General features: G+C 38.7%; 1 protein-coding gene across 1 annotated transcript in view; it reads left to right on the forward strand.

Annotated features, from left to right (window-relative positions):
• Nucleotides 1-25144, forward strand: part of MYO3B (myosin IIIB) — a 188341-nt gene that overhangs the window by 141161 nt on the left and 22036 nt on the right. The window contains exons 29-30 of the mRNA XM_075153187.1: nt 1462-1525; nt 2414-2552. Of these exons, the coding sequence (XP_075009288.1) occupies nt 1462-1525; nt 2414-2552 (203 nt within the window). The remainder of the gene's footprint in view (nt 1-1461; nt 1526-2413; nt 2553-25144) is intronic.

Here is a 25144-nt window from a genome sequence, read left to right on the forward strand (position 1 = left end):
TCAGGCAAACTTAATTAACCTAAGAGCCTAAACCCTATTGCAAATAAGGCTTGAAATACTTCAGTAGCCTTTGTGGATGTCACAGAATAAATGTATTATCTAATACATATGCATGGTGATATACAGCTATCAAATCCAATACATAATAGTCTAAAATGTTTCAAGTCCTTCAGTAGTGTTATTTTTAAAGGTGCATTTTGAAAGGTAAAATGAACATGTGGCCAGACATATTTTTTAAAGTCCAACATGTTGTTCTGTTGTTACATATGTAATTTTTAACTAGTGTAGCTGACTGAAACATAAATATTGACAAAAAATGAAATTTCAGATAACATACATTGTATTTTTTAATCAGTAAAGCAATTTTTGTTCTTTATATTCCCCCTTCCACTGTGAGTGAAAGGGCTGAAATGTATTCAGTTGTAATAACCTGTGTAAAACTGAAAGAGCTACTTAGTACCTTGTAAAGCTTTTCCCCATCTATGAAAAAAACTATGATATATACGTCTAAACCAAAATCTATGACTGAAACTTAGATTTCAGATGTTTTCATCTATAAGTAGAAATGCAACTGCCATTAATTGTATTTTCAGAAAGGTTGTGAGGGGGTTGGAGATTGATGATGCAATGACTGAGGCATGTTTTGACAATCAGAAAATCTTGCTTTTAATCCCAGTTTTAGGACCATAAGCATATCAAATAATATCTGTGAACTTCAGTTTTTTATCCATCAAATGAAATTGGTAGCGTCTTTTTTTGGTTTTGCATAGCTAAAGATTCTGGAGCAAGTTCTGTCTGGGTGGACTTTACTATTGAAGAGATCCATTGACTTCAAAGGCCTGCCAACAAGGATCAGGGCCTGCAGAAGGTTTTTATGATACTTTAATTAGCATTAATGAGAGTAGGAGTTGGCCTTTAATATTTTTATGGTGACATAATGTGATGGTAAAATAATAACAGATATAGACAAAAAATCTAAGAACTCTTACTCCTTCCTCTGTGCTTAACCCAAATGGCTTTAGGAGAACACAAAGCCATGTGTTTCACTTCTGCCTCATCTGTCAGATTTTGAATGTCTAAGTTTGAATTTTGTGAAAACAGCTTTTCACAGCCCTGGGAAAAAAAGTTTCATATAAAATCGTGTCAAATTAATTTTAATACATGACTTCAATTTCATAGAATTCTCATAAACTCATTTTACACATATGCATGTATCCACACATTTTTAATGACAAATTCATTGCTCATAGCCTGTTACTGTGTTTAATAACATGCACTTCCTTATAAGAGGAAATGGGACTGGTCTGTGTTTTCTCTGAATTGATTGTATGTGCATATTTAGAAACTGGGGGAGGGGGAAAAGGGAAAATTAACAAAAAAATGTGTATGCCAGTAAACCTTTTATAAGAATGAAGAAATTACAATATTTAAACTACATATTTTATTTTTCTTTGTTTTTAGGCAGAAAACCAGTAACCAGTCTTCTCCTGTGGTGCCTGATTTTCTTGACAAACAAACAAAAAAGGTACTACTAAGTTTATATTCTAAAATAACATCACATTATAACTTCAAATTCCTGAGTCCACAGTTTTGCAATGTGTTCATGGCTGCTTGGCGTAGCCATCTGAACATGAAACCGTTAGTGATGTTTTGAAGTCTTTGAGACAAAAGCCTGCTTGCTAAGAACTTTAGTTCTGTAGAAAGACAGGGAGGTACAGTGAATAAGAGAATCAAAAGGCTGGAAATTTGCTGCTGAGAATAAATGCTAGCTGCTCCCTGAGGTGATTTGTCTGTGCACTTCACTTTCTACAGATGTTAGAGACTCTTTTTTAGTAAGGACCTGAGGTTCTTTGGTAGCACTTTGATATCCTGCTCGAATTCAATATGTGAAATGGAGGAGTCGCTCTGTGACTTGGAGCACAGCATAGTCTTTGAAGTCTGATCCAATTTTTGCTGCTTACTATTTGATGTTGAAAGGATGAAATGGAGAAAATGTACAGTTTTTGCCAGTAACTCTGCTGAGCATATGTAAGATTAAAAAAACAAAATCCCTTGGATGATGTACTTAGAAATGTTAAGCAGATTAATACCTTCCTATAGCTCTATAGCTTTTTTCTAAAGATACAAATTAACTATGAGAGGAAATCAGCATACAGTGCATGCTATGATTTAACTGCATGAGGAAAGCGGGTACATAAGTTAAATGGAGAAAGTAAACAAATGTTTGTAACATGGGTGCTAAGCCAGTATTGCTGAAAGCCACGAGAATCTTGTGTAACTTAAATCTAGCATTAGACACTTCACAGAGTCGTAGAAAATAAGTTGCTTTCTGTGAGATCACAACGATAAGTTATCATCGCAGAGTGGAATCAATACATTTCTTATGTACCTAAACCAGCATTCTTTATTCCAGAAGGATTTGGATGAGATTTCTGCTTCTCCATTTATTCGAAAACATTTGTTCAAAATGAATGATTCACAATCAATTAGCCAATCCCAGTCAGCTGCAGATCATCAGTTGTCAAGTCCCTTGAGATCCCTTAAAAAAGGAGGTAAGAAATATAGTAAAGTAACAGAGATCTTTCGTTTACTATTTATAAGCTACATGTTGTCAGCATGTAACTTGCTTTATATATTGATGAGGTCTTTTAACAATCCCTTGGAAGGCAGGAAACATAAAGGAACTAACTTTCTTCTACACATTTTCAACCTGGAAATATAAAAAAGCCCTTAAGTACCTGAATTACAGAAACAGAAGTATAAAGATTTTTAAAATATAGTTTCTACTAAAAATGTGGTTAATAATCTGGAAATGCCCTTTTAATGAAATCAAATTGACTTTCAAGATCTTCAGCTTTCCTTTGCCTTCCAGCCTGAAAAGTGGAAGACAGTAATGAAATCTCTCATGTTTGGCAGAATGAAAGACAACTTGTTTGTTCACACGCACAAAGATTCAGTCAGCCACACAGGAAAGTCTGCAATAATTCTACAACCTATGCAATGTGGTTTTTTATTTTATTTGCTGATATGTTATTTTTGCCATGGTCAGTAACAGTTTAAAAACTTGAAGTAAAACATTATGATATTTGTTGAGTTTTAACTGGTTTATCTTTGAATATTCCAGGAAATCATTACCTATCAGAATACTTTTCTCTGTTATTGTAGTCATTGTGTCCTTGCAAATCCGTGAATACAGACTTTAATACTGGATCATAGAATACCTTCCACAGTTTAAGATTAAGTAGGTTGATAATGTGATATCTGTAACTGGAGCCAAAATATAAATGATAATACATTAATTTCTAGGTTATTACTGAAAATTAATTGTTTATAATTTTGTGCCATATGTTAACATTTCTGTTTATATATTTAATAGGACACTTTTCATCTTGTAAGTCTACAAATATTTATCTGAATACTTGAGCCCTAATCCTGCAATTTGTGTGTTTAAACTTTACAGAGTTCATTTAAACAATTTACAATGTAAAGGTAAGAAGATAGTTATTTATAGGGAGATCCTTCTGTTACAGGAAATAATGCAAATTCAATGTTTTTAGTCTTCTACACAGGCATAATGTGCTTTCCATGCTAAAAACAGAATAGTATGTAAACACAGCAGGTTGAGAAGTCCATTATTCTCTCTTCATGCATTTCTGTCCGTATGGGTTTTGAATCCATATTGTGGGACTGCAGGGGATATGTGCATTACTATCTTAAATTATTACATATTAAACAATAAATCTGTCAAACAGAAATATCTTCAACAAATTCTTTTAAGGAAAGCAGTCAGAGCCTGAATCTGTCATCCTTACTCTCACTGGATATTGTATGTTACCCTGCAACTAGTCTCCTTGAAATGAAAGACATTGTGTCTGAGGTAAAACAATTAGAGAAAGTAAAACTGGCAGAATTACACCCTTAGCAAGCATGTGATTCAGAGCCATTACCCAGTAATTTAGAGAGACTTCAAAAAATGTGAAGCAATAGAAGAATAGAATTTGAACAAGAGATAAATGCAACTGTTGGTCTGAACTGTTTAAGAAACACATATGTGTAAATGAATAAGCATGCAAATACAGAGAAGTAAGGAATTTCCTACTTAAGCATGAAGATATTCAGATAGATGATCATATAAATCACACTTTAATGAGTAACTATTAAGGAAGTAAACCTGCTGAAGAATAACAACTTCCGTGGGTGCTTTTAAAAGCATGGCTTGCGTTCAGAAATTCGGCTGCTTTCACACACTGCTCAATCTGTATTCAGTCTTATTGTGTGAAGTATACTTTTAAGAAGAGAATACTGTTAGACCTATTATGAAAACCAAGTGAAATAGCAAATATTGGAATAAGAACACATGTATAAAATCCATGTGTTTTATAATGTAGGGCTATACTACATAAGTTGTTATTCCCACAAAAAAAGCTGTCCACTAGGTGGTCCAAACAATGTGAAGACTGTTATTTTTCATAGTGAAACATTATTCTGCAATGTTATAGTATGATTTTTATTTCTCTTTAAGTTACATTACAGGCAGAACTAGTCTGTCAGCCTGGTGGTAGTGCTGTGGATCTGGAACACAGAAGCCAACAGGGAAGGGAATGTGACAGGTTTCTGCACTGGTCTATGACCCAGTTATGAAGCAGTGTTGATGTTTGCTGAAGGAGGGAGTCTGTAGCCAGGCTTAAGCACAAAGAGAAGACAGGCTGCTTATTTGTCTTGAGGCCTCAGTAGGTGAAGCTCTAGTGCAGTCAAGGGAGGGCAGAACACAAAAGGGGAAAAATGGTTGATATGTGAGTTTACATGTTTTTGTATTAATCAAGCAGACTATTCACTCCCATCTTGTTATCCAGCTGTCTAATAGCACAGGCTACCCGTTCTCAGTAGTAGATTGGCGAAGGAAGAATAGACCAGGAATTTTCCACAAAGTTCCTGCAAAGACTGTACTCTGTAATTAGTGCAGAAACAAAAGCCTCTTTTTCACTTCAAAAGCCTTTACACTGGGTTGTAGACTGAGCAGCATGGCCAAACTGCATGCAGCGCAAGTTAAGTGCATACATGCAGTGTGGTTGCATAGAGTCACAGGGCCTGCCTCTACACTGCCCATACGTTCCCCTGGGCTCTGCCAGAGTGGTGGGGCAAAGCCAAGGATTCTCTCCAGTGTCTCCACTGTGACACACTGCCTGGACGGAGAGGAGAGTCCAGTCAATAGTAACAATTAAGCCAGAAGTTAATTATTCTAGTCACAATAAAGTAGTACTGAAACAATCAAAATAATATAAATATAATCTCCAGAGGCCAGTAGTAGTATTCCCTTAGACGAGAGAGATAGTGAGAATGTTTTAAATTATTAATGAGAAGTGAGTGCTTCATAGGGAATTTTTGGTTGGTTGGTTTTTTTTTTGTTTTTTTAGAGAATCATAGAATAGTTTGGATTGGAAGGGATCTTTAAAGGTCATCTAGTCCAACCCCGCTGCCATAAGCAGGGACATCTTCAACTAGATCAGGTTGCTCAGAGCCCCACCCAACCTGACCTGGAATGTTTCCAGGGATGAGGCATCTACCCCTCTCTGGGCAACTTGTTCCAGTGTTTCACCACCCTCATCGTAAAAAATTTCTTCCTTATATCTAGTCTAAATCTACGCTCTTTTAGTTTAAAACCATTCTTCCTTGTCCTGTTGCAACAGGCCCTGCTAAAAGGTTTGTCCCCATCTTTCTTATAAGCCCCCCTTAAGTACTGAAAGGCTGCAATAAGGTCTTCCCGAAGCCTTCTCTTCTCCAGGCTGAACAACCCCAACTCTCTCAGCCTTTCTTCGTAGGAGAGGCGTTCCATCCCCCTGATCATTTTTGTGGCCATCCTCTGGGCCTGCTCCAACAGGTCCATGTCTGTCCTGTGCTGAGGGCTCCAGAGCGGGACGCAGTACTGCAGGTGGGGTCTCACCAGAGCAGAGTAGAGGGGCAGAATCACCTCCCTCGACCTGCTGGCCACCCTTCTTTTGATACAGCCCAGGATACGGTTGGCCTTCAGGGTTGCAAGCGTACATTGTCGGCTCATGTCCAGCTTTTCATCCACCAGTACCCCCAAGTGCTTCTTGGCAGGGCTGCTCTCAATCCCTTCATCCCCCAGCCTGTATTGATACTGGGGGTTGTCCCAACCCTGCACTCGGCCTTGTTGAACCTTACAAGGTTCACACAGGCCTACTTCTCAAGTTTGTCCAGGTCCCTCTGGATGGCATCCTGTCCCTCAGGCATGTCAACTTCACCACTCAGCTTGGTGTCGTCTGCAAACTTGCTGAGGGTGCACTTGATCCCACTGTCAATGTCATTGATTAAGATATTGAACAGTACTGGTCCCAATACAGACCCCTGTGGGACAACACTTGTCACCCATCTCCACCTGGACATTGAGCCGTTGACCACTACCCTCTGGATGTGACCATCCAACCAATTCCTCATCCACTGGACAGTCCACCCATCAAATCCGTATCTCTACAGTTTAGAGAGAAGGATGTTGTGGGGGACTGTGTCAAAGGCCTTACAGAGGTCCAGACAGACAACATCTGTAGCTCTTCCCATGTCCACTGATGTAGTCACTAGGTTTGTCAGGCAGAACTTGCCCTTGGTGAAGCCATGCTAGCTGTCTCGAATCACCTCCCTGTCCTCCATGTGCCTTAGAATAGCATTTTTTAATTGACCAATGTAACTTTTGCCTCAAAAGTAATATGACAAATTTTCTGAGGTGCAAAGGAAATATGTTTGTAAAAGGAAAGCTAATAGTATCTTTGCATTGATCAGAGGATGACATAATTCTTAATGCTAACACAGACATTTTGAAGAAGTGAAGAAATATGCAAAGAGTCTCTGGTCATGGACATTCTCTTGTGGGAGAACAGTATATGTCTTCTGATGATGTTCAATTTATGCCTTGCACCTCACACTATTGTCTGCAATGCTGAAACTTTGTGAGAGGTAGAGAAATTTGCCAGGGTTCTGAGAGATCTGGTATTATGCCATTTGCAGTGTCTATAGCCACAATCTGAGGCTGAGGTAGTGAAACGTGCACTATAGTTGTAAAAGTCAACAGGCCATTTCCAATATAGCCTTTGACTTTTAGATTCCTTAATCTTTTATATTCTCAAAACTAGTGGATATTAGGGCCTGGCCTGTTTCAAGCTGGACTCCCAACAAGTCAGTGACCCATTTTGAGTGTTTCCCTTGCAATATGTATTTTTATTTTTATGTCACTCATTTTTCTCTTCCTTTCTTGGAAACCAATCATAAAAATGTGGTTTGGTGAACGTAGCTGTGTTGGGTTTGGAGAAACATGTGAAGGTAATCACTATTTTTCGCACTGGTGGAGGGCAAGTAGATAATGAAATGTTATAGCTTGATGGGGAGGAAGACTGCTGCCCACCTCAGACGTTAATGTGGACAAGTTTTAGTAAGGGGCGTTGTGGGCATGGGTGACATTATTCCCAAAAAGTTACTCTGTGGTTGTCATCACACAGATGATATTTATAGGTTCATCACCCTAAACAGGAAATTTAAAATAATGATTACTTCATTAATTGTTAGGGCTTAACTGCATGTGGTGAGTTGACCTTGGCTGGACGTCAGGTGCCCACCAAGCTGCTCTATGACTCCCCTTCTCAGCAGGGCAAGGGAGGAAGAAAATAAGATGGAAAAAAACCTCATGGGTCAAGATAAATGCAGTTTAATAAAGCAAAAGCAAAGGCCGCACATGGAAGCAAAGGAAAACAAAAGATTTATTCTCTACTTCCCATCAGCAGGTGATGTCCAGCCACTTCCCGGGAAGTAAGGTTTCATAGACATAGCGGTTGCTCTGGAAGACAAACGTCGTAATAACGAATGCCGCCCCTCCTCCTCCTTTCTCTTAGCTTTTATTGCTGAGTAGACGTCTTATGGTATGGAATATGCCTTTGGGCACTTTGGGTCAGCTGTCCTGGCTGTGTCCCCTCCCAAGATCTTGCCCACTTCCAGCCTACTGGTGAGGGGGGCAATGTTGGAAAGACAGCCTTGATGCTGTGCGAGCACTCTCAGCAGTAGGCAAAACACTGGTGTGTTATCAACACCTTTCTAGCTACCGATACAAAGCACAGCACTATGAGGGCTGCTATGGGGAAAATTAACTCCATCTCAGCCAGACCTAATACTCCAGTTTTAAAGAAGTGATCCAACTTTAATTCTATCAGAACCATAATCGTGTTAAAACACCCAAGCCACAGAGAATATACTTACGTGATTGGTCTTTGCTTCAGAGTAGAGTTTTCTTTGAGTCAGACTTTGTTATTGAAAATACTCTAAGCTGCCTCAATCTCAGCCCTAGAGTACAGTCTTGATTTGATGTCTTGCACTTGCAAGTGAAAGGTGCTTAAATATAGGAAATCATCTTACTCTACATGATATTTTAACATTGTAGCATAATTTTAACTCTGATCTCATTTAATTCCTATTTGTACATTGTTTTAAAAAACCTAACAGCTATATAACAGCAAAGCAATAATCACTAGTAATTTGGAAATGGGGGCACTTTTTATCATTTGATTCACAGAAAGTCAATATCCCAGCATGACTGTAATAGATATTATGGTAAAGAACAGGCAGCATCTCACACAAGATGTGGTATCAAGATCTGGATGCATGTAACCAAAGATGCCACTTTCTGCAAGTGAGAGAGAGATCAATCCAAGGCATTCAGCTGTTTCTCTCTGTGTAACTCAGTTCCTGTTTGATTCCGTTATAGCAAACCTTCCTTTTTAAATGGAAAACAATACTGCTGCTACATAATGTAGTGTGAAATGCTGCGTGGACTTTCAACTAGTTGTCATTGGCAGATGGGGTGATACTGACACATGGATGCCATTAATTTCAGAATCCTATCATTCAGGATTTTAAGTGAAAGAATTTGTAATCTATTTAGAATTATTTTCGGTTGTTTAATCAGGAGTTTCGTTTCATCATTTTTAAGCCCCCCACTGAGACTAATTTTACATTGAAGGAATGTAAATCATGAAAAACTTGACTGTAGTCAGTAGAATCGTAACAGTAAAGAGAATTGGGTCTCTTGGTTATAAAAAATTGACATGAAAAATTCCCTACATATCTGGGGTTTAGGGTTTTTTGGGGCAGAGGATTTGGGTTGGGTTTTTTTGAGTGGATCAGATTTGAGTTGGTCATTCTTTTGCAAATAAAATGCAAATAAAATAGCATGATCATGGGACAGTCTGAATGTTAGAGGAAACACTGAAAAGGCCAAGGTAGTGTTAAATAGTATGATCTGATTGTACTGAGCATGCTGTAGCTACGTGTGAGGCCTATGAGATCTCCACAGTATTCTCCTACTACATACCACACTATAGCAGAGGAATTACTATTAGCTGTGTTACAGCTGAAGCCTCGGGCAGAGGAGTTGCTGGTGTGGTGTGTGGTATAATGAATTTCCATTTAAAGGATCCTGCTACAGTAGTGTTCTGTGGCTTTTAAGCCAAAATCTGACTGGGCATGAGCAGGAGAAAAAGTAGCTTCTTTTTCTTTTTTCCTTAAAAGAGTATCACCGGATTACTGACCCCTTCATACCTGGGATAAATGCTGGGCTTTGGGCTTAGTAAACAGAAATCATGTTTCCAAATCATTCGTTTTACCTTACAAATGTATAAGTAGAGATCATAGGAAGGAGAAGATATTTTTTAGGATGTCTCTTGAGAAAATAAGCTGAAAATAAAGCTACATCTCAAAGCAATCATTATTGTTTCTATCATTATAAGAAAGGATAATCACCTTTCCAGGGTTGTGAGGCTGCATATTTATGCAGATGGATTTTGTTGATGCAAGTAAGCCTATCACTGTGTGTTGCATTGCATGTGGTGGGACCCTGCAGGAGGCCCCAGGAGGGATCATCACCTCCCATCCCATGGAAAGACTGAGTTGCTGCTTTCTGGATTTGTGCTGGGCAGGAGCCTGTTAGCTTCACTAACCGTTAGGGTGAGAAACATAGTATCTCAGTTTCAGTATTTCAGTTCTTCACCATATAGTTCCAGTATAGATTCAGAAAATCTGACTGCAAACATAAGTGAAGTCAGTTGAACTTCTCTCAGCCTTATGTAAAGTTTTCAGCTGAGACTTGTACTGATGACGTTTGTACTCTGAACTGGTTCACCCATAGATGGTTTCTGTTAAACCTTTTGCTACTCTGTGATGGCATGATTTGCAGTCTGCATTTTGCCAAAGTAACAGACCAACAAATCTGAAAAGAAATTGGGCTGTTCTTCAGTTTTTCTTTACTGCTCAGCTTCTTAATTGTTTTTTCCCCTCCAATAGACAAAGACACAAACAGTGACAAGTGATAAATACAAGCTTTGATTTGTTAAACACGTTAGCTCTATGTTTAGCCCTAGGCAGTGAACTTCATTATAGCCTGGTTTATTTCTGAATTGGTTATTGTGATTGTTTCCAATGCAAAAAGATTTGACCTGCAGCCATGACTGATTAGTATCAAAGGTGAGAGATAAAATAAGATGCAAGTAAACTGCACAGCTAAACTACAATAAAATTCACCAGAGACAGCTCAGTACTTGTTCTATATAAAAGAAGTTGAAATTCAGCTCATAATGGCTGCATTGCAGTAAAAAGAGACTGCAGATCTCTCTCATTGAAATATTGAAAAATAATAGTAAGAAATATGAGAAATTTAATAAAGTTGAATAATATATACACAATAATGCTGTGCCAAAAAACCCCAAATTTTAATAGGGGTTCAGTTTCTCCTCTTAACGCATAATGTCTACCACTATCTTTCTGATCCAAGATGGAGTTCACCTGCTCTTTCTGTCTTCATTTTCTATCCATGACATACAGATTTGTCTGAGCACTTCTTTTTGCCATTTCTTTTTTGGTAGTTAAGCTTTTTATCATGCAGTACTTCACTGTTCTGTTGTTATTGCTTGAAATTTCTCTAAGTATTCTCTAGCAGCCTTATTTTTATTATTTTGCCACAGTTGCCAGTGCTCTGAACCAGCAGCGTATCTCAGATGACTGATCTACTCAGGCAAATAGTGTGGTTCCTAATTCATTACTCTTCTGTTTCTAAAAAACCGCACCGTTTTATGTAAGTAAACTTTGTTAGAATAAGTACAGTAAGTACAGAGCTGTGAGGGTGCACACAAAGTTCTCTGCTAAGAGAATAACTATAATAATATTTTCATAAATTATATTTTATGTTTTGCAAAGAAAGAGACAATTCAGAATTTTTTCCCACTATTAGAAAACTTTAGATAGTGTCTTTATTTCAGGTTATTTTGTAAGAAAAAGGCTAAGACAGTTAATCATTGGCTTTGACAGAGCTATGATTTCATCTGCTATCTGTATGTTACCAAATAATTTCTGGTTCTTTGCTGATATTTTAAAAAGTTAATTCACTGCTGAATTCCCCACAGCTAAGTAGTAATAGCTGGATTTCAGATCTTTCTTTCTAGAAGACTCTGTATGTTTTCCTGAGTTATTTATATTTTTACAGTTCTTCACAGATACTATGAAGAGAAAACATGGTGGTAAAAGCAGTATCATAATTAATGTGATGGTGACAGAATGGTACATGAGGTGTGGGATAGCACAGAAAGTACCATAACAAATTCATTTCTGAAAAAAATTTAGATTTCAAAATCTTATATACTTTGCATGTTTTGGGATTTTTTTCTGTATTCTAGTTGGGGTAATTATTCTAGTGGATTGTGATTAACTGCCAAAAATCATATACAGCTTAGTAGAAACCCAAACCATGGAATATAATTTGCATGGTTGATCAATGTAAATGAAAAAAAAAAATGACTCTGACAAGTAAAGGATAGATACTCAAGGCAAAATATTTGCAACCAATGTGAAGATCTAGATACTACAAGTTACTCATAGATACAGTTTGATAAATAGGTATTCCATTCAGTAAATCATTAACTGGTTGTGAGGTATTTGGGTGGAAAGAAATTATCTTATACCAGTTATTCATTAGCTCTGCTCATGACAGTGATTGTATTCCTTGGCTCTCCATCATAACTTCTCTCTACTCACTAGAAGTATTTTATATTTCAGTTCTTTCATGGATAACCTCAGCTGATTATAATGGTTAAGTTGAATACAGCAATAGCAAATACTAGCTTGTAGCAGTAATTACGAGCTTGCAGAGCTCATTTCTGTCCCCAGGCAAGGATCATCTTTCTTGAGGATCTTCCTTGCATATGGAGAGAATTATTGGGAGCCAGTTGTGCTCATGCGTTGGCTGACATTGGCAGTACACCAGAAAAATAATGCCACACTCCCACCTTCCCTACTTATAACACCTTTCCCCCAAGGGAAGATAAGAATACCAAAATCACAGGAAGTATTGTTATTGCTGCCAATGGGAGAAAGAGAAGCTGCTTTCCTATGTGTGCTCAGGCAGGCAACAAGCGTATCTTAGCCATAACACAACGTATATGAAAGAACAGTTCTATGAATTCTAATATTTCTTTTCCTAAAAATATCTTAGTACCCATTCTTTGACTTTAAGGTTTGTCCTGCCTTGTACAAATCAGTGTTTTATGTAGAAGCATAAGCAATGAACAGTGTGAGAAGGCAGGAAACACAACTGTATAATTACTAAGTATCGCCTCTTGCTTGCCGTGTTGGTCTGCCCTAGCAGCCGGGCTAAGTCTAACAGGGAGAATGCAGAGATAGCTAACAAGCTGAACAGCATCAAGAATACCCATGGAAGACTCAGTCATCTTTAACATGTCCTTCCTCATCTGACTCTCTTACATTTTGTTAGGAATCAAATATAGAGAATATGTGTGATTGCGTGGTATTTAGGTTGGAGGGCTATACCAGCTCTTTACCTTCAGCTGCAGCTAGTTGTTTTCTCTGTAGGCTAGGAAGTACGTCTTTGGTTCTTTGTGGCCATGTGAGTGTAGTGCTGTTCTCAGGACTCCCTCTCACCAGTGTGCTTATGTTTGCTTCATGCACACACACAAAAGTCACATTCAGAATAAGGAAAAAAATACTACATTGTTCCAGCCTCTTTTTGTAGTAGTGGGATATGCAAACACCAAAAATGCCCTCCAGCAAAGTGGTGCAATTGTTTTTTCTACATTCTTTTAATGCTGTTCTTTACTGCATTTTCTTAGTTACGATGATAAAGAGCATGACTATCAAATGAATAACAGTAAGCTTGTGGGTTTTAAAACACTTATTTGTAAGAAAAAAAGTTTGCTGCAGCTCTACAAAAAAACTGTGAGTTAATTTGAGTAGCAGCATATATGGGTGTAGTTTTAAAAATTTAGAACAACCAGCTGCTAGAGTTAAAAATCATTAAAAGAGATATTTGTGTAACAAAAATCTTTGCGCTCTTGATTTGTTTTCAGAGACAGGTGAATATATATGAAGTTCAGATCTGCATCCTGTCTCCCCTAATGTCCCAAAAGGGCACAGATATAAGACTCCAGTTTGAGCTCACCCCTCATATTTTGCTTATCAGACTTAGAGACAAAGTGATATCAATTTCTTTCATCTGTTGTTGTCCATGTGCTTCCAATTAATTTTTCATTCATAAGAAAGTGATAAATTGGGAGTAATACTGCTCTTAATCTCCTCATAAGGGTCTGCCCCTTGTAATGGTATTCAGAACAGCTGTTAGGTTGAGTCTACACAATATATCAGTTTTCTTTCTGCTGTATCAAGGTTCATGCTTTGTGCCTTTTGATCCTTGATTTAGGGCCCAAGAAGGGTGAATTCCTCAACTTCGTATCCAAAGGTGCTTCAGAAAAATGAAATTTTACATTAGTAGATTAGATATTTTTATTTGCAAACTGTAGTCTATTTTAAAACATTTCCTGGGAAGAACATAGTCATCACAGAGAGCCACAGGCAGAGACGTCTCAGGGCATTGTAAATGAAGCAGGATTTTCATTATCACATTTCATCATCGTAAGCAACTTGCAGCCTTAAACTTTTTAATTCAGAGATTGCCTGCATGGTAGTACCACACAGCACAAGCTAATCATTGACACACATTGAAGAAAATCACTGTTAATTCACAAAACTCCCTCTTCTCTTCCCACCCACAACATAAACATGCACAGTCAGAAAAGCAGTAAGTATCAGTCACTTTGCAGCTTAAATTCTGTAACTTATTTGTAGAATTGTAGTGGTTTGTGGTGTGACTTGCAAGGATGGGCAATTGACTTCTTCGTCTTACTTTTAACTGCTTGTTTCCAAAAAAAAAAAAGAAAAAAAAGAGGCTTGTAAGAAAAAAGGAAAAGAAGAACCAACCTAACCTTTTCTTGGAGAGGGAGTATATCAATAGGGTAGAAGACACTGTCCATGACAGATGAAACCATGCAGAACTTCACATATAGGGAAAACAGGTGAGAGACATGGACAGATGACATTAAGTAAAAAACAAGCCAAAAGTGGAGTGGAGAAGGAATATACCATCAAAGAAGAAAACTCTTGCAGACATAGAGAAAGGAGAAAGAAGAGGATGAGACGAAAAAGTAATGGGAAAAAAAAAATAGAGTTTAGTTTCAATAATTGCAGAACGCTTGGTAGCCTTAGCAGTGAAATGTACTACTGCTTTCTGTAGCATTGCTTTTCTCCTATCTAGTTGCTGAAGTTTTTCAGGGAAAAGTTTAATTCCAGCTTTAGAGCATTTGAAAGGAGTACGTCACTATTGCTGTAGGAGAGGTATGCTTCGTGCTCTGTTTTGAAAGGCAAAATCTTTTTGAAGGGTAAGTAATATTTACCGAACTACTTCCTTTGCAGTAGTGCCCATATCAATGCATCATCCACTTTTAGTCTGGAGGAGGCTCGGGGGAGACCTCATCACTCTCTACAACTACCTGAAAGGAGGTTGTCTTCTCCCAAGTAACTAGAGATAGGATGAGAGGAAATGGCCTCAAGTTGCACCAGGGGAGGTTTAGATTGGACATTAGGAAAAATTTCTTTACTGAAAGAGTGGTCAGGCCTTGGAACAGGCTGCCCAGGGAAGTGGTTGAGTCACCATCCCTGGAGGTATTTAAAAGACGTGTAGATGAGGCGCTTAGGGACATGGTGTAGTGGGCATGGTGATGTTGGGTTGATGGTTGGACTCGATGATCTTAGAGGTCTTTCCAACCTTAATGATTCTATGATTCTATGATCATTAGTTTGCAACATTTTACATCATTTGCAACATAGTTTTTCATTTTGCTTGGGAAGTGTGTGTCTCTGAAAGGGTGGAGCATTAATTGGTTCAAAATCTTTGAAGATACAGAACAGACCAGATGAAATAAGGGGAAATTTCCCTTGTGTAATACAACCTTTTCTTCAGTGACCCTTTTTTATTTCTTATTTATGAATTTTGAGGGCTATCCAAAACAAACAAAAAAAAAAAAGAGCAAAGTATGTCCATACATAATGTCACATCAGAAGAAGAGACAAGGTAAAACACAAGACTCCAAACAGCACAGTCAGTTAAGCAATTCACTCAGCTTTAGAACAACATTCCAGAAGTTAACTGAGACAGGAGAAATTAAGATTACCTCCACTGGACTTCCAGCACTTCTTACATTCTGTACTTCACTGTCCCATCCAGTGCAGCCATACAACTATAATGCCCTCTACCTTTTGGTAGTTACATTTGTAAAAATGTTGATGATCTCAACAGGATCTAAATAAATCACTCTTAAACCACTAATGCACACTGGGTTAAATTCTGCCATAATTTTCTTTGTGGATTACATGAGGATCATTGAAAGCATAAATTAAACAGTTTGGTTTTAAGTGAGTCACACTTAGCTTTCAGGCAGTTTTTGTCTTTGCAGAAAAGGATTGAAGAATTTTTCAGTTTTATTTCCTAATGTTAATTTTTATTCCTCTGTTTGTGTCCATCTCCTTATTCAGTGTTGGACCTAAGCAAGAGCGTAACATTTCCTAGTTTAGGGGTGTCTAGAGTCAGGCCTGAATTCATTAACCTATGACTTTCTGCATCTTATCTACCTTTCCAAATGTACTGGAATTTTGGCAAGAGCTCTAAGTCAAGTTCACATTCTTCTTGTGGTGGCTAGTTACCTCTTCTTGAAGTCCTATGACTATGTAGAGTCATCTGAAGCAGAACAAGATGTGCCTTGCATGATTCTTTAGAACAAACAGCTTTCAACTGAATTGATAGTTGCTTCTGAGAACCAGGGCCAGATTTATTCTTTGAGTTGGCAGACAATTTAAGATCAATTTTTAAGGTCAGCCTTTATCAGTGGGTTACCAAGATCTTTTATCTCTTGTTGCTGAAAAAGTGTGTCCCAGATTGGTCTCTGTTTAGAGCCTGTAGCTGATGAAGAAATAATACAAAAAGACTTTGAAAGAAACCATATTTTTCTGTTCTTGCTTATGCTCTGTTAAAAAATAAAATAAAATAAGTGGCAGATGACACGCATATTCCCTCAATATTGTCAAATAAATTCTCCAAATAAGAATTCTCAGCAATGAGAATATCATTGGTTGCCTTTGGATTTGCACTTCCATTTACTGTAGTCAGAAAAAGCCAACCTCAGAAGAGTAAACATGCTTAAAGGAGTGATGAGAAGGATAAAACTGAGCCAAAGAAAGCTTGAAGGGGTTCTCTAACATGGAAATACTGAATTTTTACTGAAAGGTAAAGATGTGTATATTTGGGTTGACTGGAGGAACATTACTACCAGCAAAGTAATAAGCAAACATTACAGGATGCATTTTCAGTAGAATTTTGGGTCAGCTTATTAAGAGTTTCCAAAAGTCATTTTTGGGCGGAAAAACAGAACTACAGTTTCCAAAGCCTAAATGACCATCATTTCCTGGTGAGTGTTTCAAATTTTGCCTTGGAAACCTGGCTACTAAGTTTGGTGCTTGAGAGGTAGCTGAGTTCTTCTGAAAATTATCACTGGTACATATGATCTGTAGGAGAGCTGAGTCTAACTGTACAAGAGGTGTGTCCACCATTTCCTTTGCAAGCTAACTGGAAGATTGCAGGCGCTGGGTTGGTGCAGGGCAAATGCCTCTTGTAACCTCTGAAAAGGTGTAGCAGGGGAAGATGTCCCCATATCTGCAGAGGTTTCTCCAGTTCAACATCAATAACTGAAACTAGAAAAAAGGAGAGGATACGGGAGAAGAGAGGGGGTTTGATTTTCTCGAGGACTGCAGCCTTGTATCCTAGTGGCTTTTGTTCAGGTTTGTGCTGCCCTGCCTTAGAATGATTCCTATCCTGGGACAAGTAGGAACAAAGACACAGAGCTGGCTCTGCATGCAGCAAACAGGCCTTCTGTGCTAGGGGTGTTCTCTGAAGAGGCCTCAGGGCAACTGTAAATTGCGCCTATTATGCTCAACTTCGTCATGCATCCTCATGCTTCACCATGAATAAGCATGGCTGGTCTGTAAATCTAGGCCATTGTATCTGGATTACATTTGTTAAACTAATGCTTGGGTTTTTGTCTGGCTTTATTCATACCAACATCAGAACATTGAGTAAGAACAACAAATCAGAAACAAAAAACACAAACATTTAAAAATATTGCTCCCACAGATTTGAGCCCCAAGTGTGTTTTATATAAACAATTTGAATTGTGGTTGGATTTTTGACCAGATTCTTTCCCCTGAAGGACCTTTTGAAACAAAAACAAACTGAGCAAAACAAGTTTTGGTGGGATGGGCCTATGCCTGTTTTCATGTAAGTTGATGACAAAGTTCAGGGCAGGAAGGCAGCAGTGTGCGGGAATCTGGTGTACATTGTGTTCTGCATGTTCCCAGCTGACTTGCCAGGAGTGATCTAGAACTGAAACAAGGCCCCTTTTTACTAGGACACAGGAAAAGAAGTCATCATTAATCTAAAACAGTTCAGCTGTTTGAAAACAATAGACTTTGTTAATATGATATCCTGATTGTGCCTTATTCTCATGTGAATGTGCGGCTTGTGTTGCTGGGTCAGGAGAGTGAGAGCTTTTGAGAACTGTCCTTTCTCTTGTATGGCCCATGAAAGTAGTCTATATTCTATCACTATACCCTCTGTCTGCTTCAGTGTGGGTATATGACGGCACAGAGGAGATGAGGAAGTGGTTGGCTCCAGCACTTGTCTACCGGGAGAACTGACCAGCCATGGGAGTCTGGAATAAGCTACAGCCCACCCAGCTGTTCAGCATGACTCCACCATCACGCAAAGCCTACAGAGTTCAGCTGGCACTTGCAAAGGTGCTTACGAATCTGTTTCCAGTGGGATAGTCCAAGATTATTTTCACGTGAATGTGCCATGTGTCGTGGGATTGCAGGGAAGGAGGCTTTCCACATCCTAGTGATGAAAAAAATGGAAGGTGAGGCAAAGTTTTGCCTGTAATAGCTGCTTGAATTTATTTTAATGGGGTCACTTTCATGAAATACTCTGATGCAGTTTCTGTAGGTGCTCTATGATTGAACAAAGTAAGTCTCCTACCTGGAGCAGAGGTGAAAGTGAAGTTGAGTCCCACTGTGGAGTATTGTGCTTAAGTTTCAGGAAGGGAGACTGAGTAAAAGTGATACAGATTAGTAATGGCATTGCTTGTCAGGCTTTTTATTTAGCCTCAAATTTGAAAGCTACTCCTTTATTTCTGAACTTTCACATTTGCATCCCTTTGATATGAAATACTTGTGAACTAACTAGAGAACAGAGCTGTGAGTTCAGTAGCCAAGAGATCCCTGATTTATTAACACAGAGTTTCAGAGGCTTGTATGCAACATCTCCTCCTTCTGCATATAACAAATGCAGGAGAGGCAGAGGTTGATGATGAAGGGCCCAACACTTCAGGGTGTAGCAGTGGTTTAAAGTCTGTAACAATCATTGCCTAAATAAGACCATTCAATGTGAAAAAAGATGGAGATGTGGATTCAAAGTGACTGCTTAGAATTAGGAGTTTATAGTACGACTTGAAAAGTAAACTGGGTTGAACAATATAGGCAACTTTATGGCTGTGAACAGACTTTCCTATTTGATATGTTTCACGTTTAAGACAAAGATAATATATAGTATCTGTGTTGTGAAACAGTAATGAGCAATAATTGTGATGTAAGTACATAAAGCATTTAAGCTGCAATAACTAAGTGCTGCATTGTCCCCTACAGTGTCATTAAGACACTTAAAGGGGAAATTTAAATTACTTCTAAGACATTCTGTCACCTAGCTATTCTAAACACAATTGTGGATGTACAATTGCTGTTTAGATAAGTAATACCCTACTAATGATGCCTTTGCAAATAACTATGAGAAAACATTTTAATTTAGTTGCATAGGAATTTCAGAATAATATTTGTAGTGCTTATCAGATTCCCAGAAGTTTAAGGACACTGATGTGCCTTCTTTTTGGTGTATGTGTATGACTACAGCCTGCAGATTTCTGTGAAGCAAATGTAGTCTTATGCAGGAGGGCATCTGAAAATAAGCCTGCTTTAATTCAGCAGAGTTAGCAGTCTCCTCATTGGAGAAACTACCATGCACAGAACTGGCCAGTTAGGCTGTATCTGCAGTTAGAAGACTTTGAAAATGTAACTGTACCACAGATGTATGCCAGCAAACCTCCTTGCTGGAAAGGCATCTTATCACAGTAAAGCAGTTCTTAAAGCAGTTTGCCAGATGGAATGAATTGTTCTGGTCAAAAAAACCAGCAGTATTTCTAGCTGAGGACTTTTATCAACCCAGATGATGGTAAGAAAGCATTGATAGCATTTGCTGCTGTAGACTAGGCCTTAAACTAAACTGTTATTCAGAGAAAGGGCCAAATTTCTGTTTCTTTTACTTATGAAACTTTCATTGCCTTCTCAGGAAGCAAGCTGCGGACCTTCTGCTTGGTGTGCACCCAGGGAAGTCATGGTCTATACACGACCATTGTACCATAGCATTAAAGAGCTCAGGCTCAGGTTTTCATTTGGTATGAACCCTGCCAAACATGGCCTCATGTGAGTGCTCTCTTCTCTTAGATGACATTTGAATAAACACCAGTATTTAGTCCTGTAGGTACCCAAGACAACCAAAATAAAAGGTAAGTGCTAGAATACATCAGGCTGTCAGGCTGCTGGCCTGTACTCAGAGCTTAGTCAAGACAGTGGAGGAGGTCTCACGAACTCAGTGGATTTTAGATGAGATCAGAAAAAATAAAAATAAGAGGGACTAAATGGACCCAGCAGTGCCCAATTTCCCTGAAAATGCCTTTTCTGATACTGAAGAGCAATTTTTAAAATTTTTTTTTTAACCAGGACATTAGTTTTCATGTGGTATTTCTCAACAGATGATACAGATTTTCCAGGGCTGAAAGGTAGGGAATGGATACCCCATGCAGGCACCGCACACATGCTCTGGGGCATGCAACGTGGTTGCAGCTGCACAGTGTCCTCCCTCCACCTCTCAGTCAGAGCATGGCAGGGGTCAGCCCTGTTTTTCAGAGCTATATTTTCTTAATTTCTTCTGAAAACTCTCAGGCATACACTTCAGCAGTATAACGTGGGCAGAGAGATTTAATAGGCCTACCTGCAAATATGTTATTATATATTATAGGAAGATCAAATGTAAAATGATTGGGTAGGCTTTTGTTTTCAGACTAATTCATGAACCGTGTTCATTTAACACTAAATCCAAATGCTTCCCATGTCATCAGAGATTACCTACAGTGTGAACAGAGAGGTTAGTCCCATGTATCCTCTTTGCGTGTTGTTTGTATTGATAAGTCCCATAAGTTTCTCCTCTCTGCTTAACCGTAGTATTCAGATAAATAGAAATACATGCCCATGCAAATCTATTCGTGAGCAGTGTGCTATAGTGTTGGAAAAGTAAGAGATGAATTAAGATAACAATATCTTCTGTAAACTTGAAAACAAATCGTTATATTTTTAATGTCTGAGATTAAAAGTAAGTTTTTCAAAAAAGTATGGTATTCTTCTAAGGTGTTGCATCTGGAATTAGCTCAATCTGTGAAAACATTCCTCTTCTTCCAGAAATTAACTTAGTTGATCCCTTTTAAGCACATGTTCTGTAATAGTCTTTGGCCACTTTTAATGTCATCTCTAGGTACAGCTGAAGCTAAAGAACTGACGTTTACTTGGTTATTATATAATTTGTCTAGATTGATCAGTTTAATATCTAATTTTTCAGGATTTCCTCACAATTCTGGAATTTTAGCAATGCAGATATTTTCCTATTGCCCAAGGCAATAATAGATGTGGTGTGCAAACATTGCTTTAAAGAGGGTGTCTGTCTGCTGATTTACATATTTTAAAAGTATTAAGATCAAAAGTAATGAGAATTTAATCCATATGGCATGTAGAAGATAAATAGGAATATTAATACTGTATCAAATACTAATTAAAGGAAACATCAGTCCTATTTTTAAAATCTTGCATGCAGATGAAAAAGAAGTCATTGCAAAGTTAATATCTGATTCTTAAATAAATTAAGAATTAACAGTTTTCAACCACAGATTCTAACTGTGAGACTGAGTTCATATGCTAGGCCAAATTCTGGTTTCGTAGTGCTTTGCAGTATCACTGCAGTATCCCTTTCTGTTGAAGCATCTCAGATGATTCTAAAACTGAAAACTACCATCAGCTCTACTACCAGCTTTTAAAATGGAAATTCCCTTTCATTATCCAAGAAGCAGAAATACGAATGTTTTCCAACTTGCCTAAGCATACGTGCCTGCAACAGTGCTAGGCCCTGAAATAGATTAATTCATGGGAATCCTGTTGGATTTTGATCAACTCTCATATGCAGATTGCAACAGTGGGTGAAGAAAACGTTGTCATCTGCTTCATAGAAAACTTTAGACAAGAGTGGTCAAGATGAGTCATAAATTTGTCACATCTTTGGGCTAGACTAGATTTCTGTATTTCACTGTTATGGAATTTATAGGTGAAAGTACCTTGGGATGTTTGCTCCCAGCACAGTAGCAAGTACTTGAAAAACTGGCTCCGGATGCAATGGAACTAGAAGCTTCAACCTAACACTCCATGCAGACAAATTAGCCCTAGCAAGACATATGAGATACATTCAGTGCATCATGATCTCTAAGACTGTAGACCTTTGGTTCTCCATTTAGTCTTTGTTATAAATATTAAAGGATATGGCATATACTTCTAGCAGAGGAGGAGTGAGCTTCCTGTGAAGAGTTATCTTTGAAATATGAGAAAACAAGTTTTGCTAGTACTGCAGAGTGTTGTAAGTGAGAGAATAAACTGCATCATTTGCTGTAGCAGGCTGAAAAAGACCTGAGGATAACAGAAAGAATGCTTTTTCTTCGTTTGTGCCGTGAAGAGTATGTATACACCAAGGCTGTCTGAGACACAGCTGAGCCTGCCAGAGTGGAGAGGAAAGTCTAAAATGTTGTATCTTGCTCAGTCTTGTGCACTACTCAAACTCTAATTCTTTCCTGTATGTCTATGGTTCCTATGTGTTTCTATAGTAACAACAACAAGTAGTCATCACTACACAGCAAATCTTGCCCTCTGCAGGTTGAGAAAACAGGCTCTGATCAGTGGACCATCTTCCAGCTGAAGGTGGTAATGATTCTGCTGTAGAAGGCAGTAAAACACTCTGAAGATTGAATAAACCTCCACTGTTGCTGCTGTGTTCCCTTCTGCCAGATCAGAGTGGTCAGGACAAAGTTGTTTTGTCAGTGGATCAACAAATCACAATTCTTCTGCAACCTTCCATCCACTTTTAAAGTGCTACTCCATTCTAGAGCAAATAGTGCAGCAACACATCAAGCAGGTACCAGTTGTTCCACACATATGGAGCAAAGTTATCCAGGAGCTGCCCTCTCAATGCCAGAGGAAATTTGATGTAAGAAGAAAAATGCAGTCACTAGAGAAAGAATGTGAAGGAGAGTGCTATAAAACATTCCCAGCTGCATGTATGTAAAGCCAATTTAGCCAATCAGCCGGCTGATGAGTGGGGATGTAGACCCATCTGCTTCTTGTCCTCTTCCAGGAAATATTAGGTAGATGCAGTAATTGCACACTGTGCCCTTTCTTTACAGCCAGTCTAAGTCAGCCCCAATCCATCTAGAAGAAGCTGAGCTTTTTGGGTGAGTTGATGCTTTTTCCCCCTCAGTCGTCATTTCAAGTATCTGGCAAGAGTGCATTGGCTCTGTGCTTTCTGTGGGGAATAGCCTCCCTGGGAAGGAAGGATGTGGTTACGCTCACCAAAGTTGTTTTGTGGACTGCTGAGTGGCTGCAGGGCCTTGTATTCCAGGCGTGTTTGTTTCTGTTCCCTTTCCTGCAGAATAGCCCAGGTAGTGTTTTTAATAGGTCTGTGTATTTTGTAAAAGACCCTTTAAATATTAAATAGAGTTTCATTTTCCAGCTGGAAAATTAAAACATAGAAGTATTTCATCAGATCCTTCATCCAGTCTTGAAGCAATTCTGAAATGTTAACTGAAAAAATCTATCTGCCTTGGAGCATTTTTTACATCAAACATTCCATGAAAATATTTTCCTCAAACTCTTTAAGTATTTCCAAATATTAAACAAGAAGAGAGATGACTTTTCCAAGTATTGGTGATGGTCTAATGCAGCTAGTGTCAAGTTCACGTATTTTTTAAAACAAAAAAGTAATGTAAACATTATAGTGGGGGGAGACTGGCAGGCATCACTCTTATCACCAGCACAGGCTGACACACTGCTGATGCTGATTCACGTTCTGATAGAGGTGTCATAGACACCGAATAAACAGAGAGAGTGTCTGTCAGTAAGCATTTTGACCTACAGAGACAAGAACCAGAGAGGCAAATAACTAACACAATGAGTAGTTTTGGAGATAAATATGCAGGAGTTATCATTCCTTCCCTCCCCATACCATTCCCTCCTCAGCCCCATCTTGGTTTAGCTTTTGAAATGGTTTCTAGTAGCCATGGAAAAGCCTTCATTGCCCTTTTCAGAGCTGCGGAAGAACAAGTGGTGGTGATTGGAAGAGGGATAATCATCTTTTCCCTTCAAGACAGGGATTTCCCGAAGAGGGAAGACTTTTCACTCCTGTAGCACAGCATGTATAGTACCTGTTTAGGTATGTTTAGGATGTGCTGTTGGCTCTGTATCTATCAGATAATAAAACTCATCTTGGATCAGCCTTAAGGTTAGCTTAGTGCCCTTTAGAAATTTACTGGGCAGAAGTTTATTCTGGGAGTTTATTGTGGTTCTGGGCCTAAATATTTTCTTTGCATCCTTCCTTGTCGTTTGTAGTTTTTGTCTGGATAACCCTTGTCCGTGTCCTCCAGCTGGAGAAGCAAAGTAAAGTACTTCTTAATCTCTGCCTATGGGCTTAAAAGGTCTTTGCTGCTCTTAGTGGGGGAATCGGAGATCTGAAGCCCTCATCCCCATCATATCTCATATCCATCTCTGAGTTTATGACAGCTTTATAACTGTCTTCCAGGAGAAAAATAAAAAAGCATTCTGGTGGACTTCTACTTAGAGCTGATCCCAAATGAGTAAAGCTGGCTTGAGAAGATGCTCATCCTAGAGCATACACTACTTCCCTAGGATAGTGCCTGTCTTTCCTTAGGGTTATGGTTTCCAATCTGGTTGCAAGTTAAGGTCGGTCTCTCTACAGCTCCAACTCTGTCTGAAGAGGCATATCTGTGTAGTAGAAATTCCTTCTGAAAGCCTGGGTTGTGCAACGCCTCACGTTTAGAGGTCTGCATGCTAGGCTCCAGTATTTGCTGTAGATCGGCGTCACTGGGACAGCACTATTGAACTGAGTCAATTGGGCAGCTAAGGTAGCAAAGCAGAATCTCAGTCAACTCAGATAATACTCAAGAACAAAAACTCATTCAAAGCAGTGTTTGACACAACCATCTTGTCCATACTCAGCCAGATCTTTTGCAGCACATGCTATCATTTTCTTGGCCATTTTTGCACCTTTCCTGAAGCCAGGATGCTCAGTACAGGCACATGTGAATTCTTCTGCCTTTGAGAAAACAAACTTCCAGAAGTCTGTGACAACTAAGCTGGTAGCCATGTGTGTGATACAAGTATTACTGACCATTTGTAGAAGTCAATGTGTGCAAGCCATAGTGTGAGAGTCTTTTCACAAATCTCTGAGCATGAAAGAGTTTTTTGAATGTTAAAGTCTTGAAGGGCT

This window comes from Calonectris borealis, chromosome 6 (genome assembly GCF_964195595.1).
Source record: "Calonectris borealis chromosome 6, bCalBor7.hap1.2, whole genome shotgun sequence".
Lineage (NCBI taxonomy): Eukaryota > Metazoa > Chordata > Aves > Procellariiformes > Procellariidae > Calonectris > Calonectris borealis.